We start from the raw sequence: 22325 nt of genomic DNA, 5'->3' as shown, positions 1-22325 counted from the left end.
ACAATATTTACTCATCGCGTTAATTATTACTATAATATACATGTTTCGCAATCGCTCTTGCTGTATAGCCGATGTTCTAGTACTGTGAGAAACCATTATTGGTAGTTATTAGTTCGTAAGTAAAATATTTTAATAAAACAATTATTTTCATGTTCTAGGCCATACTTTCAATTCACCGGAAATCGTTCAGCTAAAACTCGAACCGGGTATTTGGTGAGTTACACATTATTTATTATTAATATAATTATAATAATTATTATTAATATTATTAACTAGATCTTTGTAATATATTTTGATATCCCTATCTAGTTTTTATTTGTAATGCTTACACAAATCTCGATCATTTATTAAAAATCCTATTAAATAAAATGGTAATTTGATTGGGTAAAGGATTCTTACTTTTTTAGAAGTTATTGTGACATAACATAGCAATAATATTATTATCGAATGTTGTAATACAATCAATTTATTTTAATATGACTCATGAAAATAGATTTAAATTGTCCATTTTGATAAGTATGTATTATTTATACGTAATAAGAGACCAGAGGTCATTTCGTTCATTATTTATATTTTTAATAATTGCATTTAGTGTCACAACTAGTATTTTTGAACCTCAGAGTAACAGATATTATAATAATTCTCGAATCAAGAGTCAAGATAGTAAATTATGTGCATTTAAGCATATTTGTGTAAAGCCCACAAGCAGGATATCCCCTGCTCCCATTCTATCGGCAAATGCAACATTATATATTTGAAAATTATCTAAATTATTATTATTATTAAAAATACAAAAAAAAGGTTTATTAACACAAAAATATGTGTAGGCATTAACTGTTGAAAGTTGTTATATATTTTTGTTATTAAACTCGTTGAGGTGATTATTATAACAATAATAAGATAATTATTATTTTATTTATATGTTTAAATTGTATTACAATTTTGAATGTGTTTATTGATTTAATATAGTGATAGGGTGCTATTTAGTGGATTTATTTGCATATTTCCCTGGCGAGTTTGTTACCTAATCTTATAGACTTTTAGTTGTATAATCGTATTTTTTTAAATTTGTATATATGTAATACACATAAAGGTTATGGCTTATGGGCAGTTGGAAAAAAAAATTATAATAATAAAATAATGATTAAACCATTTGCCGCCATTTATAAATCGATCCCATTTCAGCTCAACTGATTAATTAGATAAATATATTCGTAAAATCATTACCACCGTTACATACTAATATTGTAATTTATAGGTACTCGTTATTATTTTATTTTAAACACATGCTTGAGTGTCGGGTTGAAATCAATATCCTTGATTGGTTGGTGGGTACGTGTGCGTTTTTTGTTATCCTAGTTTGTTAGTTTGTTATATAGAAAACGACACAAAGATTATAAATCATAATATACCTATAAGATCTACCCATAAATGTATACATATTATTTCCATATATACACGCTTGTCCACCGATATATTGCGCTGTCTGTGTCGTCGATTCGTAATCTTGAGGTTATCGGCGTTCCGTTTTGTTTGCGATAAGCCACAATCGCCTATTATAGTATTATATTATAAATACATTTTTTTAAATAACTACTACTAAATTATAATATGAGAGGGGAAAGGGACCATGAGAAAAATACATGCGTGTAACTTGTATGTAAAGCATGTGAGAAATTCTCTTATTTTCGCACCCTTTCCCAGCAGTAACCTGACAGGTAGTGAAAAGAAATATCAACGACATTATAATATTATGATAAGTATTCATAAATTAATACGAACTGGAAGTAATCGATATTGCGAGAAAAAAAACTAGCACCTATTATTGTTAAGGTGTTTGTTGTTTTTTTCTTTTTACTAATTTAGAATCATAAGTGTCTACTGTCCTTGTAAATACTAAGTACACGTATACTTCGTGACGTTGACATCAGTTACCACTACTATTTTCTGTTATCCGTTGGAAAATTAATATAATAAGTCTACTATTCGTTTATAAATAACATTATATTACCCTATGCATATATAAGGGCGTAGAACAATTAAATATTAATTTTAAAAAATAAACTCAAATTCCCAAATTGTATATTGTCCTACATTCTACTTGTATTATTTCTGGGACATTTCCGACAATATTTCATATTTTCATTTATTAGTTCATGCATTGTATAACAATAAACAGGTCTCATTACGAACATACCTGCTGCGCAAACATCAGTGTGAATAGGTAATACGACTATAAAAAATAAACTGTATTTTTCGATGAGGGAACAGTTATATACCTACGATTAAGTATCGTCTGTTTTTACTACCACATGTAGGCATATATATTTCTAAACATTTAATTTATTTTAATTTTATGGTCATGGGCGATGTTTTAAACATAATAACATTCTCAAATGTGTTTTATTGTATGTATTCGTTTTACTTCTTCTTCAAAAATAAATAATTTGTTATGTAATATTTATTTTAAATATGAGTTTAATATCATATTATACATAATCAATATTTCCCTGTGGAAATGGAATTTTGTAAGTAAATCACTATAATATTATTATTATTCACATTATATTGATTCGACACCGAGGTTATCGGTTATAACTTATAAGTGCGGCACGGATGTTTTATATTTAATTTTTTTTGTTGGATAGTGGAATAAGATTAATCAACCTATTTTGAGGGGATTGTTAGCGGTGATTTTCTGTCTTTGTCTAACACACACACACACACACACACAGTATGGGATTATAGATGTGTTCTATTTCCAACGTATCGATTGGTATAATGAAGCGATAAGAATTCTGAAAAAAGATTTGAATTTGGCGTCAAGTCTTCTTGAGAGCGACTTCCCCTTATTTTTGATTTTTTGATTTTACCTTCTCTAAAAATTGAAATGTGTCAATTTTTTAATTACTATTTTTTTAATATAACGTTTTTAGGATTTTGAGAGGAATAAAATAAAAAATGTGGGAAAGTCGATCTTAAGTATAGACTTGACGAAAAATTCAAATCTGTGGTGAGAATTCTTATCGCTTCATTATATCAATCGATACATTGGAAATGGAACATGTCTATAATCCTTAGTTGCGCGTGGGTTAGACAAAGACAGAAAATCGCCACTTCCAGTCCGCTTAAAAAGGCTTAAAATCTTAATAACACATGTAAAGAACCTGAAATACAATATTTTATTCGTAAAAATAAATTACCTTACGAAAACAATTTTTGATTTGATACTAACCTTAAATTTTAAAGCAGTTCTTTTCCCAAGTGTTACAGCACTGTCAGCACTTTAAAAAATATTGTAGGTTCTAGTTTATTAATGATCATAATAACTGCTGAACGTATTTTTCAAAATTAAAATCCTAAGACCTTGAAGTCCCAACACTGGTTGGCTCTTCCACATAAGCTTACTATCTTAATATTGTTATATATTATATACATTTTTTTCTTGATAACTTCACTATCACTTATTTATTGTAAAAAAGTTATTTACATATTGTATAACTCAGAAAAAAATTCCCGAGACAAGTAAATGTATATGGTTTTAAATTTAAAATAACGTTTGAAAAATTGTAAGGCCAAAGGATAGAATTATAAAATAAAAATTATTACTAACTGTAATTGTATATTTAATTTATTATAATAGCTTTTTTTATGATAACAATTACTTTGATATGAAATACGTTTTATAATATACTGGTTTTAATGTGTTTTAATTTGACAGGTTTTCAATTTGATTACGTTAATTATTTGAAATAAAAATATATCTTTATGTGTTAGGAAGAATGAACATAAATCTTTGAAGATATTTAAGACATTAATCAATAACTTGTAAATATACCTATAGGTATTTGAACGATGAAACTTGAGTTTTTTTTTATAACGTTAATTATTTATCATTATTGTTACTTTTTCAATATCTCTGTATCCATCCTATTGTTAAATAAAACCGAAATATTTTGAAAGATGTGTTATTTTTGGTATACCTAATCGTTTTACTCCCAACAATAAATATTATAAATTAATAGGAGATTAAATTGTATATAATTATTATTGTTATTTGAACGTTTCGTTTTATTATTTTGATGATTATGATACTTTACTAAGTGCTTATTTATTATTATTATTATTAACTGGTCTCGATTGGACAAGTAAAGCAAACTTTTGAAAATGTTCGTGTAATCTTATTTATTTAAAATCTAGTAGTAATTTATATGATTTAATAATTATAATAATTATGGCATGTTATATCAATGTTTTTAAACCCATTTTAATGCGAATGAGACAACAAATCCTGCGTACGATAAGATGGCGGCGTGCCTTTCAATTTTTTTTTGAGCTTCTGTTTTTTTTAATTTCTTAAAGTCTTATTAATATAATAATACATTTATATGTTTCAATAATATAATTACACTTACGGTTCTCGAAGAGCAAACGTTTTTCTCGGGATAATTCCTAACCGTTATTAATAATATTATTATAATTATTTTTTTTTTTTTTAGTGGGTAATGTATGCGCATTGGCATTTACATCAAATTGTATGCACCTATTTGTCATAAAACATAATATTATAATTTATATTATCATGAAACTCGTCGCCTACAACTAGTGTGTGCGTGCTCGCATTCAGCAGTCTGCAGTAGCACGCGCGTTCACAGTAATTTTGACAGTTTATTACACACGCCATTATACATTTTTTTGGTTTTAGTTTTTTTCTCATCTGTCTCATTATAATAATACGTACTATATTACTATATAAGTAAAAAATTAATTCTCCAAACGTGCGCGTGTGTCGCACAAACTCTTCGCACACTAACGTAAACAAGTACACGAGGCGAACACAATACCTATAACACGCACTCACACACTCTTGACTTATGGCGTTGACACTGGCGCAGACGATAAAAAAAAAAAATACCTTGGGCTCTCTGTCTCTCCCTCCGCGTTTACTGTATTATTTCATTTAACACTCTTCGAACGGCAATGCGCGCTCGAGCGATGATCGCCCTGAAAAAAACGTATAGGTGCAATATAATACAAACACATGTAATATTATAGGTACCTATATACTTTATATTTTAACGTACACATCCACGAGGAGAGTTTCGACGACATACCTACTTATAATAATAATGTGATTATGTTTTCTTATCTCGTTCGAGTGTTGTTTTCATAATTCACGGTCGGTATTAGATAAATATCCCGGGTTGGTCTAAAAAAAAAAATTATAATTTTAGTTTCATGGAGATAGATAATCGTATATAAAGGTTTTATTATGTATTATTCATCATGGCGTCGTCGTCGATATTTACGTTGTAATAGTATTATTAACATATATCATCAATAATGTAATTTTATATAATATATTGGAGAATTTTGATGTTGTCCTAATGTCCTCGATTTGAATTACCGATTGCGAACACCACATTTATGGTTGATGATCAAAGGTCGGGATTTGTAATTATGAATAGGTAATAAAAAATTGCATATTTTGACGAACTCCTGACTTCCTGTCGTCTAACTATATACCCGTTTTTCCGTTACGTCTTCGTTTCGTAACTGGGTTATCAATACTACGTTGCGTTTGCGTATGACGTGTTTTCAATTGCTCTGTTTTTTTATTTATTTATTTTAAAAATGTATCCATGATATGCTAGATAAACTTAATGCTTAGCCAACGGGTAAAATTATAATATGATGTCATGATTCTTTTTTACGCGATAGTATATTTAATAGGTACCTACACAATACTCAGTATATTACCAGGCGTGTTGTATAAAATAATTGATTGTCGATAATTAATAATAACAATCTCATAACGACACTTGCATGGATATGGATTTCGGGCAATTAGCATTTTATATCATATATTTATACCAATTCTATTTGAGTTCTCGATAATTACCTTAACGATTTTTCTCACTTCTATAATAATCTATGACTCGCCTATCTAGTATCTACTTGTTGTTTTTGTTTTAATTTAATATTATATATATAGATATTTTTTTTTATTGAGCCATTACTTTACCAAGAGAAATTTTTCTTTGATTATTATTTTTTCATTATTTTAAAACGATAACAACGTGATTTATAATTTAAATAACTATTTAATAACTGCTCCAACTACTTTTATACTAGTTTGTATTTTAGATTATTTTTTTAAACCTTGTATTACATAAAAGTCTTGTGTTTTTATGCAATGTACATATTATATAAAAATTCTCTTGTATATACAAACCATGGCACAGAAATACATACATTTAAATATTTAAATTGTATTCAAAAGTTTGTTTATTGGGTGAATACTTTATTTCTCTTAGTAGGGCTTAGATGGAAATCATACATTAAACTTGTTTTTACTTTAACTAGGTAGCAAATATATTGTGATTTATACTGAATGTTATGTATATCTACATAAATATAATTTAAATGTTATTATTGATTTGATTTTTTAGGTAGATAGGTAGTTCAAGAGTTATCATTGTTTCACCAATTCGATTATCTTATTTTTTCTCTACAATTTATGATTTTTAATTACATTTTATGAATGTTCAGACTATTTTTTTTTTAGACATTACCTAGTACATTAATTAATCAATGGAATATAAAATAATTGTATTCATTTATTCGTTTGTAGCTTTTAGTTTTAATGTTTATTGGTCTCTCTTGCTTGAATTGGGAAAAAATTATAAGAGAAATGAAAGTGTAAAAATACGTTTATCCGTATATTTAAATTTCTTATTGATAAGGATATAATTAGTAGGAGTATACAGAAATACATTTTTTTTTAAATAAGAGGGACACCATCTTCTCGTGCCCTCTCAATTTAAGCACTTCAGTTGGTTCTACTATTGTATGGTATACATCATACAGACAAATTTTATCTAGCCCACCAAACAAGAAATCTATGTTTTAAATTAAATATTATTTTTCCTGATGAATTAAACGAGGTTTTCATTTATTGGTCATTACTTTTCTTGGATAAACATGTACATTATGTTTTGATGGTCCTAGAAAATTTCCTAAATTCTAATTTAGTCCTATACAAATATTAATTGGCAACTCTTGCACTATATTATAGGTCCTATTATACTCAACATCAACAACTCCAATCAACTATAATCTTTATTTAATTTTTGTTTATAGTTGGAAAAATGAAGAAGTAGATAACAATTGTGTAGTCAGAGCTAGAGGTCTACCGTGGCAATCATCTGATCAAGACATAGCCAAGTTTTTTCGTGGTCTTAATATAGCCAAGTATGTTTAATTATAAATTAAAACATTTATGCCAGGTTACATAAACAATTACTAAAAAGTGAGCTAATGGTCCTTTAAACATGATTTAATGACCAATAACAATATTGGTACATTAGTTTCTAATAAACCATATATTTTTTTATGTAACTGAACATTAAAATCTTAAATAGTTTAATTATTACAATAATATATTTTATTTTTACAGGGGTGGTGTAGCATTGTGTTTAAGTGCGCATGGTCGTCGTAACGGTGAAGCAGTTGTACGTTTTGTGAACCAAGAACACAGAGACATGGCTATGAAAAGACATAAGCACCATATTGGTAGCCGTTATATTGAAGTATACAAAGCCAATGGCGAAGACTTTATAAATGTTGCTGGAGGTATGCTGAACTAAACAAGTTTTAATATTATAAAATGAAAAATAATATTTTTGCAGGTAATAGTAGTGAAGCCCAAGCATTTCTCACCAAGGGTGCCCAAGTAATAGTGCGCATGAGAGGCTTACCTTATGACTGTACAGCCAAAGATGTTGTAAGTTTCAAATACCTAGTTTAAAATACATATATACATAACTTAACTGTGTTATTACTTTGATGAATATATATTATATATATATATATATTTATAACTATTAGATTACTTTCTTTGAAAATGGTGAGCAGACTTGTTCTGTAATGGACGGAGAAGATGGTGTTTTATTTGTCAAAAAACCTGATGGACGTGCAACAGGTGATGCGTTTGTTTTATTTGCTGATGAAGATGATGCTCCTAAAGCACTTAGTAAACACAGAGACCTAATAGGTACAAGGTACATTGAATTATTTAGGAGTACAACAGCTGAAGTACAACAGGTAATGATGTTTAAAATATTTTAAAATAATTATTACATAAAAATGATTATTTCTTGAAAAAAAATCAATAATTCTTATTATTTATTATTTCGAAGAGGGTTTAAATACCCCCCCCCCTCCGTGTTCGCGCCTGATTGTATTCAATTATTAATTCTGATTTTTTTATTTGATAATATATCAAAATAGTTAAGGATTAATAATTTACACATGAAAACATGAATATTTTGATTTGATTTTTCAATTTTTTTTAAGGTTTTGAATCGTGCAATGGATCCATCTGTGCGATCAACAGTTAGTGATAGCAATGGCAACATTACTACTCCAGTAACAACAACAGCTGGTGTGAATAATTCACCTACTGCACTTCTTGGGCATGTGCCAATTCTGCCATTGCCTCAGCATGTCATCACTAGTGGCACACGAAAAGACTGTATACGCTTACGTGGACTTCCATATGAAGCAAATGTAGAACATATACTTGAGTTCCTCGGAGAACATTCCAAAAATATTGTGTTTCAAGGTGTACATATGGTTTATAATTCTGTGGTAAGTGCTATGGAAAAATAATTTGTAGAGGTAAAAACAAAACTAAACCGTATGCTTTGCTTTGAACTAAAAATAATTGGTAAATTTAATATTATTTAACTATTTTTGGTTTGTATGTATACATACCTAAGTATATGTATGCTTCATTCAGTTTTTTTTCCTAACGTGTATTATTTAAATTTGGAATACTGTCCCATAGGGTCATGCATCTGGTGAAGCATTCATTCAAATGAACAATGAGGGCAGTGCTGCTCAGGCAGCTATGGCTAAACATCACAATTATATGTCTTTTGGAAAAAAACAACGGTACATCGAAGTGTTCCAATGTTCTGGTGAAGATATGCATTTGGTGTTGACTGGCGGAGGTGCTGCGTCAGGAGCTTTATCCCCAGTAGCTGCCAAAGCGCTATTATCACCACCTGGTATGTTACCTGCACAGCCTCTAATGACCACCAGCCAAGTAGCTAATCCTGGTACCCCAGTCCCTACCCTTATGCCCGCTTGGGATCCAATGTCCGTTTATGCGCAGAATTTAGCCCAATCCTTAGCCCTTCAACGTGCGGCTGTGGCAGCTGCCCAACAACAACAACAGCAGCAGCAACAACAGGAATCATGGTTATATCAACTAGCTCAGCATAATCAATTAATCAATCTTGCTTTACTCACCAAACAGCAACAAGACATGAGTGGTGGTATAACACAACAGCCTAATATTCAATCAATATTATCTCCAAATGCAGCTCAACAGTTGTTAGACAACAGTGCCCAAAATTACATGGCTAAAAGTGCAGCTGCACCATATATGTACTTTAATATGCCACGATTTTCACACAATATGGCAGCTAAGCCTTATGTGCCAGTTTCTGCTGCAAGTGGTCAGTTTGTCATGCCGCCAACGGCCAATTCACCACAAAAACGTTCATGGCAACAAGCATTTCCTGGTGGCCCTGAAAATTCCAATAAACGGCAGTTTGCACCACCGTCTGCTGCTGCTGCTGCTGGCCTATGTTTCCGATGAGTCAAGGTCATAACGCAGCTGCGGCTGCAGCCGCAGCAGCTGCCATGGCTGCATCGTCCCCTTATCTGCAACACCCTGCACAATTTTATACCATTTAACTTCTCTCCACAGCCCTTGTTTTCTCTCCCTCCAATGTTAATTTGCTGTTGTTAGTTTGGTTATTAGAGCTTATAACCGGGTACATGGTTAGTGGTTAATGGTTACACAAAAATTTATTTTTATTTTTTTAACATTATCCGTCCTCTGGATTATATATATATACAGACTGCACAAAGCGTACTTAAAGCAATCGAGCTTAAACCATTTACAGGGTACTGAACGAATTTTGTAAATTAATTTTTAACTTTTTTTAGTTACTTTTAATAGATTTTAAGACTAATTTTAAATCACTAATATGTACTTAAATATTGTTCCCAATTAACTCTTGAAATTAATTAGTTTATGGACCACTGTCTGTGACTTTATTCAATTCACTAAAATCATAAAATAATTTCACTAAACATTCCTTTTACTTCTAAAACATCCCATTTTATATTATTTTTTAATATCTTATTGTTGTTAGGATTATTTGTTATTTATTTATTTTCGTTTTTCGTCTGTCTTATAGTTTTATAGGCCCTGTTAAACTATTATTATTATTATTATTATTATTATTATTATCATTTATATTATTATTATTATAATTATAATTATTATTATTATTACTATTTTAGTTTTTCCTTGCTTAACTAGGACTAACCTAATGTGTTTAGCTTAAAATCTGTTTTAATCATATCATTTGATAAAATGTAATATCATTAGATTATTACTTACCTTTTTTGTTTTAATTAGTTATTTAGGCACTTTTAGACTTTAGACATTTTTAAGTTAAGTAGTTAAATAATTTTATTTTTTATTTATAACATTAACACCAATTACGTTTTGTTCAAAAGTCTCAGGCTTTCGCTATTGATAAATTTATTTCTTCTATATTAATCTGTTTCATACACATTGTGAGATTGTTTTGCGCTTAGATATTATATTAAAAGCTTCATGTGGTCCAGTCACGTGTATGGTGATTGGAAGGGAAATTATCTATGAAATAGTAAAATCTACAACCATTATTAATAATCAATCTATCATTATGGTAAAATGGTTCTGGGGTTAGTACAAGCTTGGTGTTTTTATTTTTTTTTTTTTTTTTGCATGATCATTATTATACTTATATCATTGTTAGCACATTTTTTGTTGTTCTGTTCAAATATTTTACTAAACCAATACATGTTGTTATCATTACAATGTCAAATTTATTCATTGCATGTTACATTTGACATTTACTGCAACGGATTGTTTATAGTTAATACTGTTGAATTTTAAATTATAATATATTTTTTTAAACAACCGGCAACAACACGTTAATAAACAATATACTATTTAATATTTTTATTTTTCTGAAATCCTTTATACCTAGGATATAATACATTTTTGAATAACCCTGTTGTTTTAAGACACCTTATTATATATTTGAACAGAACAAATGTACCCTATTCCCGGGATTTAATGACTGTGTGGGCAGAAATAAATTTACTGTAGCGGAACCTTGGGATTTGTGTGCTACTAAATATTTTAATAAATGCTGTATCTAGATAGCAAATATAAAATATGTACAAATCTTTTATTGACCCGTTTTTTTTTTTTAATATGTTACGCGTTTATATTAATAATAATAATAATAATAGACGAATTATTTTTATATAGTAATATAAAATATATCGAAATTTTGCCTAACGCAATTTGGTGTTGAAGTCGTATGTTTTATTCTGCTTTTTATCTTTTATATTTGTTGTATACGTTGTTGACAATGGACTGACTCCTTTATACAATTGCGAAGGAAATGAGAAAGCACTAGATAGACTTTAGTTTTACTCTGCGAAATTTTTCTTAAATGTGCGTAAAAATTAAAAATAAATAATAATATTATTATTATTTACTGTACATATGTATACAAAATGGTGATTATATTTCTGGATTTCAAAAACCTCACCAGTTTACGAATCTGGGACAATATATTATGCAGGTGTCGGATTTGAACGCAGTTTTTTCGTTTTTTTATGACGTTGGGTTTTAAATGATTTATTCCAATAATATAGATATATATATACCTTATACATTTTAGAATAAAAAATCAGCTTTTGAATCTGATACACGTATATATTGTGCTTCCTGGACCTTAAAGTAGCGTGTATACACGTGTGTATTTTGTATACATATAACCCTATTACCCTGCCATAATTATCAACACATCCTAAATTATACTTTAGCCAATTTGTAAAACAAAAATTACTAACCAATAAACGAACAATTTGATTGGTGATACTAGAGAGAGTTCTCCTCGAACATCTGACCTGATACGACATCACGTACATAATATTATATAATATATTATTTATAGGTACTGATATTATGCATGTATATTAAAAATGACGCGGTGGCCCGACGGGTATATGATGTATTGTCATGTTAAGAAAAATAAATTGCTGTTGGTGGTGTTCGTGGGTTGTTGTATAGCCCTCATAAAATACTATACCGCAACCTAAACATATATATTACTTGGTGTGAGAGACCTTTACCCTTGTTTACTGCCCTTCTGATCACTCTATCGCGTGAAGATGTGAGGTGGAATGTTATATTATTATTAATATACCTATAACAACTGTCTGCAGCTTTTTCCAAGCTCCTCTAACAATACCTGGCTGCAAGTGGTCAACATTCGGTGTGCCACGGTGCAGGTGGTTGTACGCAGCGAGTATATGACATGTGGTCGTCAGTGGCGCCGAGGTTTTTATTTTTAGTTGATATAACAGAATAAGATGAGAATTCCACATAAAAATATTTATCTTTTTTTTTTTTTTTGTAATATTTGGTCATAATATGCTTTATTGGGAGATGGTACTGCCCTCAAAAATGTATATTACGTCTTAAATCGGCGCCACTGGATAACCAAACACTGCCTCCGATGGATCGCCAACGTGTAACAGTTGTGTTATAAAACTGTACTTTAAAAAAAAAATAAACTTAACAAAATACTCGCTTATTCTAATATACATAGAAGTTTTCGTCTGGTCATCAAGAATGAACATGAAAGGTGTAACGGATCCGTGACTGTATTTGGACGACGGAAAAAAAATCGTTCGCTTGAAATACTTTTTTATTTTTTTTTTTTATTTAGACGTATTTTATCATGGCTTATATTATTTTTATTTGATTATATTTGTTTCTCATTACAAAACGTATTAGATTTAACTACGGTGTTCACACATGTTGTTGGTAAATAAATTTAGAGCACGGGGCGTATAAAAGCAAAATTTATAAATTGGTTGCTGGTGATTGGTGGTGTTAATCTTTCCGGTGAGTTCGTTAAAACTATATAAATAATTTTTTAACATATATTACACTTAATATACAATAGTTTAAAATGTGTTTAATTTTTTTTTAATTGCTTATTTCACTTTTCCTGTTGCTTCTAATGTCCGAGGAATGCTGACATATTATTTTATCATCATCCTCTTCCATCATTCCGTTTCCGTGCTTATAAGACTTATGATTTATATAAATATATACTTTTCAAGCGTATATTATATTTTATCCGTCCTTAAAGCGTACTGGTTTAATAACCCTTAACTATATAATATATATATAATATAATGCATATATATAATAATATTTATATTTATATTTCGGTATGCTATAATAATATTATATTTACAAAGTTATGTATTTTGTGCACATGTAGGCGGACCACTAATGACTTCTCCTCCGTTTCCGCCACCAACTTCAAACTACTCACCGTTCTCCGGGCCACCGCCGCTGATAGGCCACCAGCCGCCGCCGTCGCTGGGCGCGCCTTACCCGCCGCCTATCCTTTACTGGCCATACCCATCACCACCTATATCGCCTCCGCACCAACAGCCCGCGCTACTTATCATGCAGGGCACGCCACCACCGATGCCACCCCCGCCACCCGTGGACATGTGCAATCTCATACACTCAGTGTCCGAGGTAAATCAAATAAATATTATATTATTATTTAATATGTCTATGTATATATGTATATTAGGTCATACTAATATACTAAAGTGTTAAATAATATCTACATTATCTGCAGTATCGGGGGGGGGGGGGGGTGATTTCAAGGAGGTACCAGCGCATCATACGTGTTTTATTTTTTATATTTAAATCTAATTACTCTGTATACGCTTGAGATTTGTTATTATCTCGTTGGCTCGTTTCTTTCCAAGTTAACTACTGGCTACACTCTTAGATTATTATATTATTCTTTTAAATATCTTATACTGCTCGGAATATATTTTTGCTCTACCTAGTTTAGGTTTTAGTAATTTTGTTGAAAAATTTTTTTTTTTTTGTAAAAAATGTTTATCATATACTTGCAACTTTTCGCCTTAATTTGTATATATATTATTATTTCCCTTGCACATTATATAATAAAAATTTAAATATTAGGCTAAATTTAAGCTATTTATACTGCGAACCTATTCACAGCATTCTACGGTCGGTACGTCAATATTATATTGATAATATTCACTTTGTTTTGGGCAACAAATTATAATTATAATTAATTATATTTATATCATAGTACCGTATTTTTAATAGAAAAATAATAAATAAATAACTAATATGTAGTAGTTATATGTTCTATAATAAAATAAAGGGACACACCTTAAATAAATCTCTATCTGTTATATTACGTTCATAACGAATTATTTATTAAACTAAAATGTAACATTTCCGCATGGTTCTATATTACAACTGTATTCTTAATAATAATAATAATTAATGGCATTCCAGGATTTAATTTTTGAGAGGGGGGCATAGTCCAAAATGCAAATCTTAAATTTTTCAGTAATTAACAATACATACAAATATGTGTATTTAACTTATAATGTCAATGGGGGGGGGCGAGGCCCTTCGGCCCCCCCTTAAATCCGCCACTGATAATAATAGTATATTACGCAAATCAAATAAAATGTACAAATGGTATATCTATAGATAATACAAAGATTTGCAACTCCCCTATAAGCATAGCTTGTGATGGGGAGTTTTATATGAATTCAATTATTAATAATTTAATACATGATTCTAAAATAAAATTACAAAAATTATATCATATGTTATCAATCGATAATCACATATCAATTTGCGCAAGGTCAACATTTTTTAAGTACAATTTAAAATCCGTTACATTCTTAAAATTACATACCTATATTTATGTTAAGCATTCTACATAATCTGATTGCAATTGAAATAACACTTTTCATGCTAAACTGTTTACGGTAAAAAGGTACATTTAGATTACCTAATATTAGTTTTAAAAACGCGTATTATAAATATGATCAACATAAATTGTATTATTTTTAAATTTATGAAAACAAAGTAATACGTTCTTATAATATAAACATTTAATATTAAGTATATTTAAAACATTGTAGGTATACAAATTCATTATTAGTAAGCCTTGGAAAATTGAATATAAATTTGATTACATTATTTAAAGTAATATTTAAAGAATGAATATGAGACTCATATGCTTGTCCCCAAAATACTATACCATGGCATAAAATAGATTGAACTAAAGCTAAATAAATTATACGTTTCATATCAATGTTAAATATATGCTTTATATCATAAAAGACATTAAAAAAATTTCGAATAGTATTTGTTAGAGTATTAATATGATAATTCCATTTAAGTTTATTATCCAAGGTGAGCCCTAAGTACTTAATATAATTAGAATTCTCTAGAATAACACAATTATCACAATTACCAGATTGACATTTAGATGAATGTACGCATATATTTAGTTCCGGATTAATTATGTCTGAGTTAATATTAAAATGAATATATTTGGATTTATTTAAATTTAATTCTAATAAGTTATTATCAAAGCAATCTTTAATAACATTGTTTGCTTTTATAAATAATGACTCTATGGAACTGCTATGAACTAAGATAGCTGTATCATCTGCATAACAAATTATTTCAGCATCAACATTAATGTTTAACAGACCATTTATATATATTATGATTTATGAATAAAAAAGGGCCAAAAACCGTGCCTTGTGGAACACCGTGTATTATATCAAGTGATGTACTTACTGAATTATTTAATTTAACTATTTGTGTTCTTTTAGATAGGTAGGATTAATTGCTAATTGATTTATTTTTCTAATAGAGACAATTAAGCCATTAGTAATCCAATCTTTAATCTTTTTATTTTTATTTTTGAAATCGCTTACCATATATTTACTAGAAGATATATTAATAAATTCAATAATTTTGTCATTAAACTTATCAAACGATTCATCAATGTTTGTATTACCGAGATAAGTATCCCAGTTTTTTGTTTTTATAAGCATATTCAAATGGATGAAATCAATTTTATACTTAGTCTTATGCCGATCATCAATACTATCTTTACTATAAGAAATATTTTTTATGAAAAGTGCTGTGGCATAATGATCGGTAATGCTACACTTTATTATTATATACGAACTGATGTCACTAATTTCTATATTTTTTGTGAGAATATGATCAACACATGAATTAGAGTTATTGAAACTCCGAATGAAATTATTAATACATGAAAAAAAAAAAATAATAAATAAATAAATAAATAAAAAAAAAAAAAAAATAAAAAAAAAATCCATTAAAAGATAAAATACTTTGATATTCTGTAGCTATAACAGAATTATTACTAATTTCTATATTAATATCACCACATATTATAAATTTATTTAATTTATTACTAGTATTACTAGTAAGATATAACTCTAAATCACTTATAAAAAGATCTACGTTATCATTAGGAGATCTATAAATACCAAGAATAGTATAAATGCTATTATTAATTTTAAATTTTAATTCTAAATAGTTACAGTTATTGATTAAGGTGTCCCTAACATTTATTAATTAAATTTGCTCTTTAATTAATATAGTTACACCATCACTTTTATTGAATTTACCTATTGAGTTAAGTGTCTGATAACCGTTTAATATAAATTTAAAATCGTGAGCCAGCCAAGTTTCACTCAAAACAATTACATCGTAATCACAATTATTTGAATCCAGAAATAAAGCTAATTTATCAAGATGTAATCTAATACTTCTAGTATTTAATGCTAACAATGTAAATGAGTTTTCATAAATACAATTTTGAGTAATATTATTATTTTCTAAAACTGTATTAATAGTTAATTAATTAATTTATTAAAATATTAACTATCGAATCAATTTCATTTAATGTAATAATGTATATATATTCATAATAAAATTTTAATAACAAAAAGAATTACCTTAATATTATAGATACTTACAATTTATTTATATCTAATTCAGATTTTATTTTTATTATTTTTGAGCCATCTTCTTTCCTGACTAATATTTCAGCATTATTGGTCCAAACATATTTGTATTATTTTTCTTTGCAAATAGTCCTAGTTTTCACAAATAACAATCTTTTGAATTTGGTGAGTCGCTCATTACAAAATATTTGAACATCCGAAGACCAGGTATTGGTAAACATATTTGCATTCAACTTTTCTTTTTTTTTTTGCGGAGAATATCATTTTTAATTTCCAAAGAATTAATCTCTGCTATTAGAATTCCTGAGATACTTTCCTTTGCGGTAAGTCTGTATGCTGAATTAATATAACATTACGATCGATTTTTTTGGCAATAGTTTGAAATATGTCCGAGTAGTTTTCATTTAGAGTTTTTGGTATGTCTTTTATTTCGATACTATGACAAAGATTGTATTGTTCTAATTCATCAAATTTATTTTTTAAAGAGTCAATTTCATTATTAAGTTTTATATTTTCTAATGTAATTTTAGAATTCTCAGCTTTTAAGGTTTTTATTTCGTTTAATACAGAATCAATTTTGGAGTTAAAAGAGTCAAATTGATCACTCATAAATTTCATTGAATTCATTATCTCCTCTAATTTATTATCCTTACCAGGAGTTAAATCCATCTTTGATTTTGATTTATTGGTAGATAATGAGCAATATTCGCATGAGAATCTTGACTCCGTGTTGATCGATAATTTTTTAAAATTTGATTCTGTATAACCAGCACAGAAAAAATGAAGATTTTTTTTACAATTAACACATTGAATTAAATCTTCCTTATGAGTTATACTATCTGTACATTTAATGCAAATACTAGACATAATAATAATTTATAAATTTGAAATCTACATACTGGAAAATACGTATTAAACTCGTATAAATAATCGCGTGGTATGAACTTTATCGTATAACATTTATCGATAACGGAAACAACGTGCGTACTTAATGTCTTAATGACGGTCAAAACTGAATTGAAAATAATAATGATAATAATGAGGTAAATTCAAAATTTACTATACAGTTTTTGTAGAATCCGGCAGTTTTTCAGAAATATATAGGGCAGTTGTTATAAGTTTATAATAATAGATATGTCTTCATAGGTTCATACTATCATACTTTCAAAAATAATTCTTGCGTCTGGCCATCTTCCTTCTATCGTTCTACGCATCGTCCAAATATGCCAATCATTATCTGGTTTAATACTATTTAGTATTAGCTAACCAAAAAAAAATATTTTTGTTGTAGTTTTATCTAATTACATTCGTTTATTCAATCCTTATTTTCAGTGGAACATCGACTACATGCAACAGAATCCTCAATTTTGCACAATGAACGTAGGTATGTTTGTATAGAATATATATATTTTAGTTGTATATCCGACCTTTACAATATTATGTCTATAATATATTATCTACCATACTATTAACAACTACGAGCAATCGAGCTAATTACTAAAACTAACATGTTACAGGTCCGATGGGTATGCACTCGGCTGCGGCTTGACGCGACCCGAAACAACGGTCAGCGGCAATCGACGTGCAATCGACACAACGTCGTTGACGCTGATGACCAGACTACGTACTCATCATCTAATTCCAAGTCATAATAAGCGAATATTTTGCAAAGTACAAACGGCCGTGTACTTAACGTGTTTATAATATATAAATAGTAATGTTTGTATTTATTTATTTATACCTATATATTATATTATATAGAGCGAGAGATATTTCTATTAGATTTAAGACTGTATATATTTAAGACAAAAAAAGAAATAGTATACATAACTAAATGGTTGAAAGAACTCAACCTTAGAAAGCTCATCCAACAAATATCATATAGTCGTCTTCCACCGCGTGTATTAAAGACAAAAAATAATACTTAATCCTCATTTTTATTATTGGTCACGTGTGCACAACAATACAATATACTATATAGCCAATATAGATAATTTATAATATTACCATATTGAAGTTTATAAGTCGATTATAATTTTTAAGTTTTATGTGAATTATTAACGTTTGTTTTCAATGTGATTTTTATTATTTTTACCAATTTAGTATTCTTTTAACGAACTTAACTTGTTTATATAATATTCAATTCTTAAATGACTATACTTTCCGTTTTATTTACAAGTACAGGTACATGGTGAATTTCTTAGTACATTTACACGTTGCATCTCAATACATGTATTTTAATATACCATACATATTTCTTAGGTTTTTAATTTTTTCTCATGGAGAAATCCATATTATTTCTTATTTCATATTCTGAAATATAATATTTTCCAAAAATATTAAAATTCACTTAAATTGAAAATTGTATTTTTTCACAAACATTTGATATTATAGTACCTACTTTAAATTACATGAATTGACCGTGACAAACCGAGTAAAGAATGTCTTATGTTTAAAAAAATTCACTTTGTATAATCAGTGTATATAATAATAATTAAGTACTACACGTAACAATTTAATAATAACTGATGTGTGCACGTTATTTTTATAGATGGCATCAATGTCATTTTATAATTTGATGCACATTCCAATTCAACTCTCGCACAGTTAGATTATTTAATAAATATATTATTATTATAGTAATACAATATCGATGAAATCGAAGTATCGTTAGAACACCTCTTATAAAAAATTATTTCCTACGTTATACTTCATCGCGTTTTCTTTATTATATAACAAGCAATGGTTCTTGAAAATATTTTTTTTTGACTTTATGCCCTCGCATTGTTATTAGTCAAGTCCTATAAAACGACCAAATTTGTTTGTTAGTATTATTAATTTTTTTTTTTTTTTGTAGGAATTAGTGAGATTAATTTATTATTCGTTTCATTAACTGCATTAACCTGTTTTGAATGCGTTTAAGTGTATAAATGAAAAACACAAATTTTAACATAATAATGATAAAGAGTGCTAAGGCGCCAAAGTTATTATATATCTAGGTACCTATAATATGTTAGTTTATGAATCTTAAAATTTTAACATTCGGTTGTACGATCTCTAGTATTCTTTATGCTCGATAAAACATAACGAAAACAATATTTAGTATTGTATGATTTTTTTTTTAACATTTTAATGTTTTGTGCAATTTTAATTTATTTTGTTTATTTCCAAGTAGATCTCAGAAAAGTAGATTTTTTGACAATTTTTTAAATTAAATTAATGTATATTTTATACTTATTGCTCCTCTTCCGGATGAACGAATTTTCAACACGATAATACATCTCCTTAACCAACATCCAACCACCCGTCTAAATATATTAATTACGATTTCATTCTAGTAATTTCGTGTATTTAGGAGTCATTCTTAGAATAAATTACTATAATACTATTATCGTTTTTCCCTCCCCTTGCTGTCACGGCCGCACAATATTATAGGTATTATATAATATAAAATAATAATGTACATCGACAATGTTCCAATATATAATATGTATACGGTTTTTGTTTTTTTTTTTTTATATTAATTTTTATTATTATTATTGTTATCATATTATTAATAAAAAATATTATTTTATGAGACGTGGCAAAGTCTTTGCCCCCGTTATTTTAAAGCTAAACAATTTAATTCGACGTTAAGTGTCAACTAGTAAAGTGTTTAACTGCAGTCTGCAGTATAAGCCTTTACATAATATCATAACATACAGTTAAGACTCGTGCGTGTATGTAATCATAATGTGCTATAATATATACTATATATATCGTTATATGTATATAATAGTTTATATGGATTTTAGTTGACCGAAATATAAATAATAATTTAACATTTTACCTACACGAACGCCAGTCACAATAAATAAATTACTCAAAAACAAGATATGGCTTATATACGTTTAAATATATTACCTATATACTCTGCAAATGCATACCTTATAATTTAATCTCGATCATATTATAATTATATTTATACCTACAGTCTACGCCTTTATTGAATTTTCAAGTATTTTATTTGTAACATTTATAGATGTTTTTGTGTACGATTTACTGTGCGAAACTCATAATATTTTATACCGCCTGAACCAATATTAAATATTTCTATATATATTGTAAATATTAAAAAAGTTGCCACTAACAATACAAACATCTCAGATCAGTGTACACCCCGTCAACTACCAAAAAACAATTAAAATTCTGATGACTTAATGTTTTTTTTATATTCCATTTGACTTCTGTAGACTATAAATTTCATTTTTCACTGAAAAAATATACGATGTACAATATTCCGTATAGTTAAATATATAACTTTGTCCGTTGAAAAATATAGTATCAAGTGTTTCACATGACGCCCGTTTTTCGAGTTAGATTGCAACTATCTCTTATAAATATGTTACTACATAAATAATCGATATTATCGTTTTAATCGTTTGTTGTTATAATATTATTACTACTCTTAGCTCATGCTTAATATGTAGCTACTTAGTACATGATCATTATGATCTATAAATTATTACCTATTATATTGCTCGACGTCTCTCTGTCTTTGCAAATACAGTGTTACGCATCAATATATAGAGAGTACTCAGGTAACTGCAAATGTTGTTATAATTTAATTCTACTTTATTTTCCAATTCGTTCGATTAGATATGTGATTAAGAATAAATAAACCAAAACCTATGATGCTATTTGTGTTATTGTAGTGCAATAAATAATAATTTAAAAATCGTTGAATATATAATATAATATATACCCGTGTTGTTAATTAATTATACATTATTACTATTTTTACGTTATAGTTTGTATCATTTAAAAATTAAATTATATATGAATTAAATGTGTGTATGTATGTGTGCGTGTGAAAACAATGTTTAATTATTTTGTAACCTAGAAAATGTGTTTCACTTCACATATCTTAAAGTCTACTTATTATCTGGTATAGTGTGTAGTTTTTTATGGTTGATCGTAAATCAACCCCTTTGTATTTAAGTCGTCTCCAGTCCCTTTTAGTCAATTATTATATTATTATTATATACACAAAAAGTAAGTGTATGTACATGTTTTTTAGTTAATTATTATATTTTAAATTTTATCATTATTATTAATTACCTACCTAATTGTACACCTAATTGCCGTCTAGTACCTAGTACTTGTATGACATTATTAATATTACATTTTTGTTTTAATTTAAATAAAATATATATTATTATAGACTTTTTGAAAAAGACATTTAACGTGTGTTTTATGTTTTATTTTTTAATGTTGTGCCTTATATTTCATTTTTGGTCATGATATAATACAATATT

General features: G+C 28.1%; 1 protein-coding gene across 3 annotated transcripts in view; it reads left to right on the top strand.

Annotated features, from left to right (window-relative positions):
• LOC132920117 (RNA-binding protein fusilli) overlaps positions 1–22248 on the top strand; it is a 72862-nt gene extending 50614 nt beyond the window's left edge. The window contains exons 6-15 of one of the 3 annotated variants that reach the window (XM_060982221.1): positions 159–213; positions 7144–7254; positions 7460–7635; positions 7692–7786; positions 7891–8106; positions 8359–8652; positions 8852–9074; positions 13443–13708; positions 18361–18408; positions 18546–22248. In XM_060982221.1, the coding sequence (XP_060838204.1) occupies positions 159–213; positions 7144–7254; positions 7460–7635; positions 7692–7786; positions 7891–8106; positions 8359–8652; positions 8852–9074; positions 13443–13708; positions 18361–18408; positions 18546–18680 (1619 nt within the window). In that variant the 3' untranslated portion in view covers positions 18681–22248. Of the gene's footprint in view, positions 1–158; positions 214–7143; positions 7255–7459; positions 7636–7691; positions 7787–7890; positions 8107–8358; positions 8653–8851; positions 11443–13442; positions 13709–18360; positions 18413–18545 lie in introns of those variants that run through there. The other 2 variants (XM_060982230.1, XM_060982211.1) reach the window with 2 other exon arrangements.
• The last annotated feature ends 77 nt before the right edge of the window (positions 22249–22325 follow it).

Source organism: Rhopalosiphum padi, chromosome 1 (genome assembly GCF_020882245.1).
Source record: "Rhopalosiphum padi isolate XX-2018 chromosome 1, ASM2088224v1, whole genome shotgun sequence".
Taxonomy (NCBI): Eukaryota; Metazoa; Arthropoda; class Insecta; order Hemiptera; family Aphididae; genus Rhopalosiphum; species Rhopalosiphum padi.
This window is presented reverse-complemented; position numbering and strand designations above follow the sequence as displayed.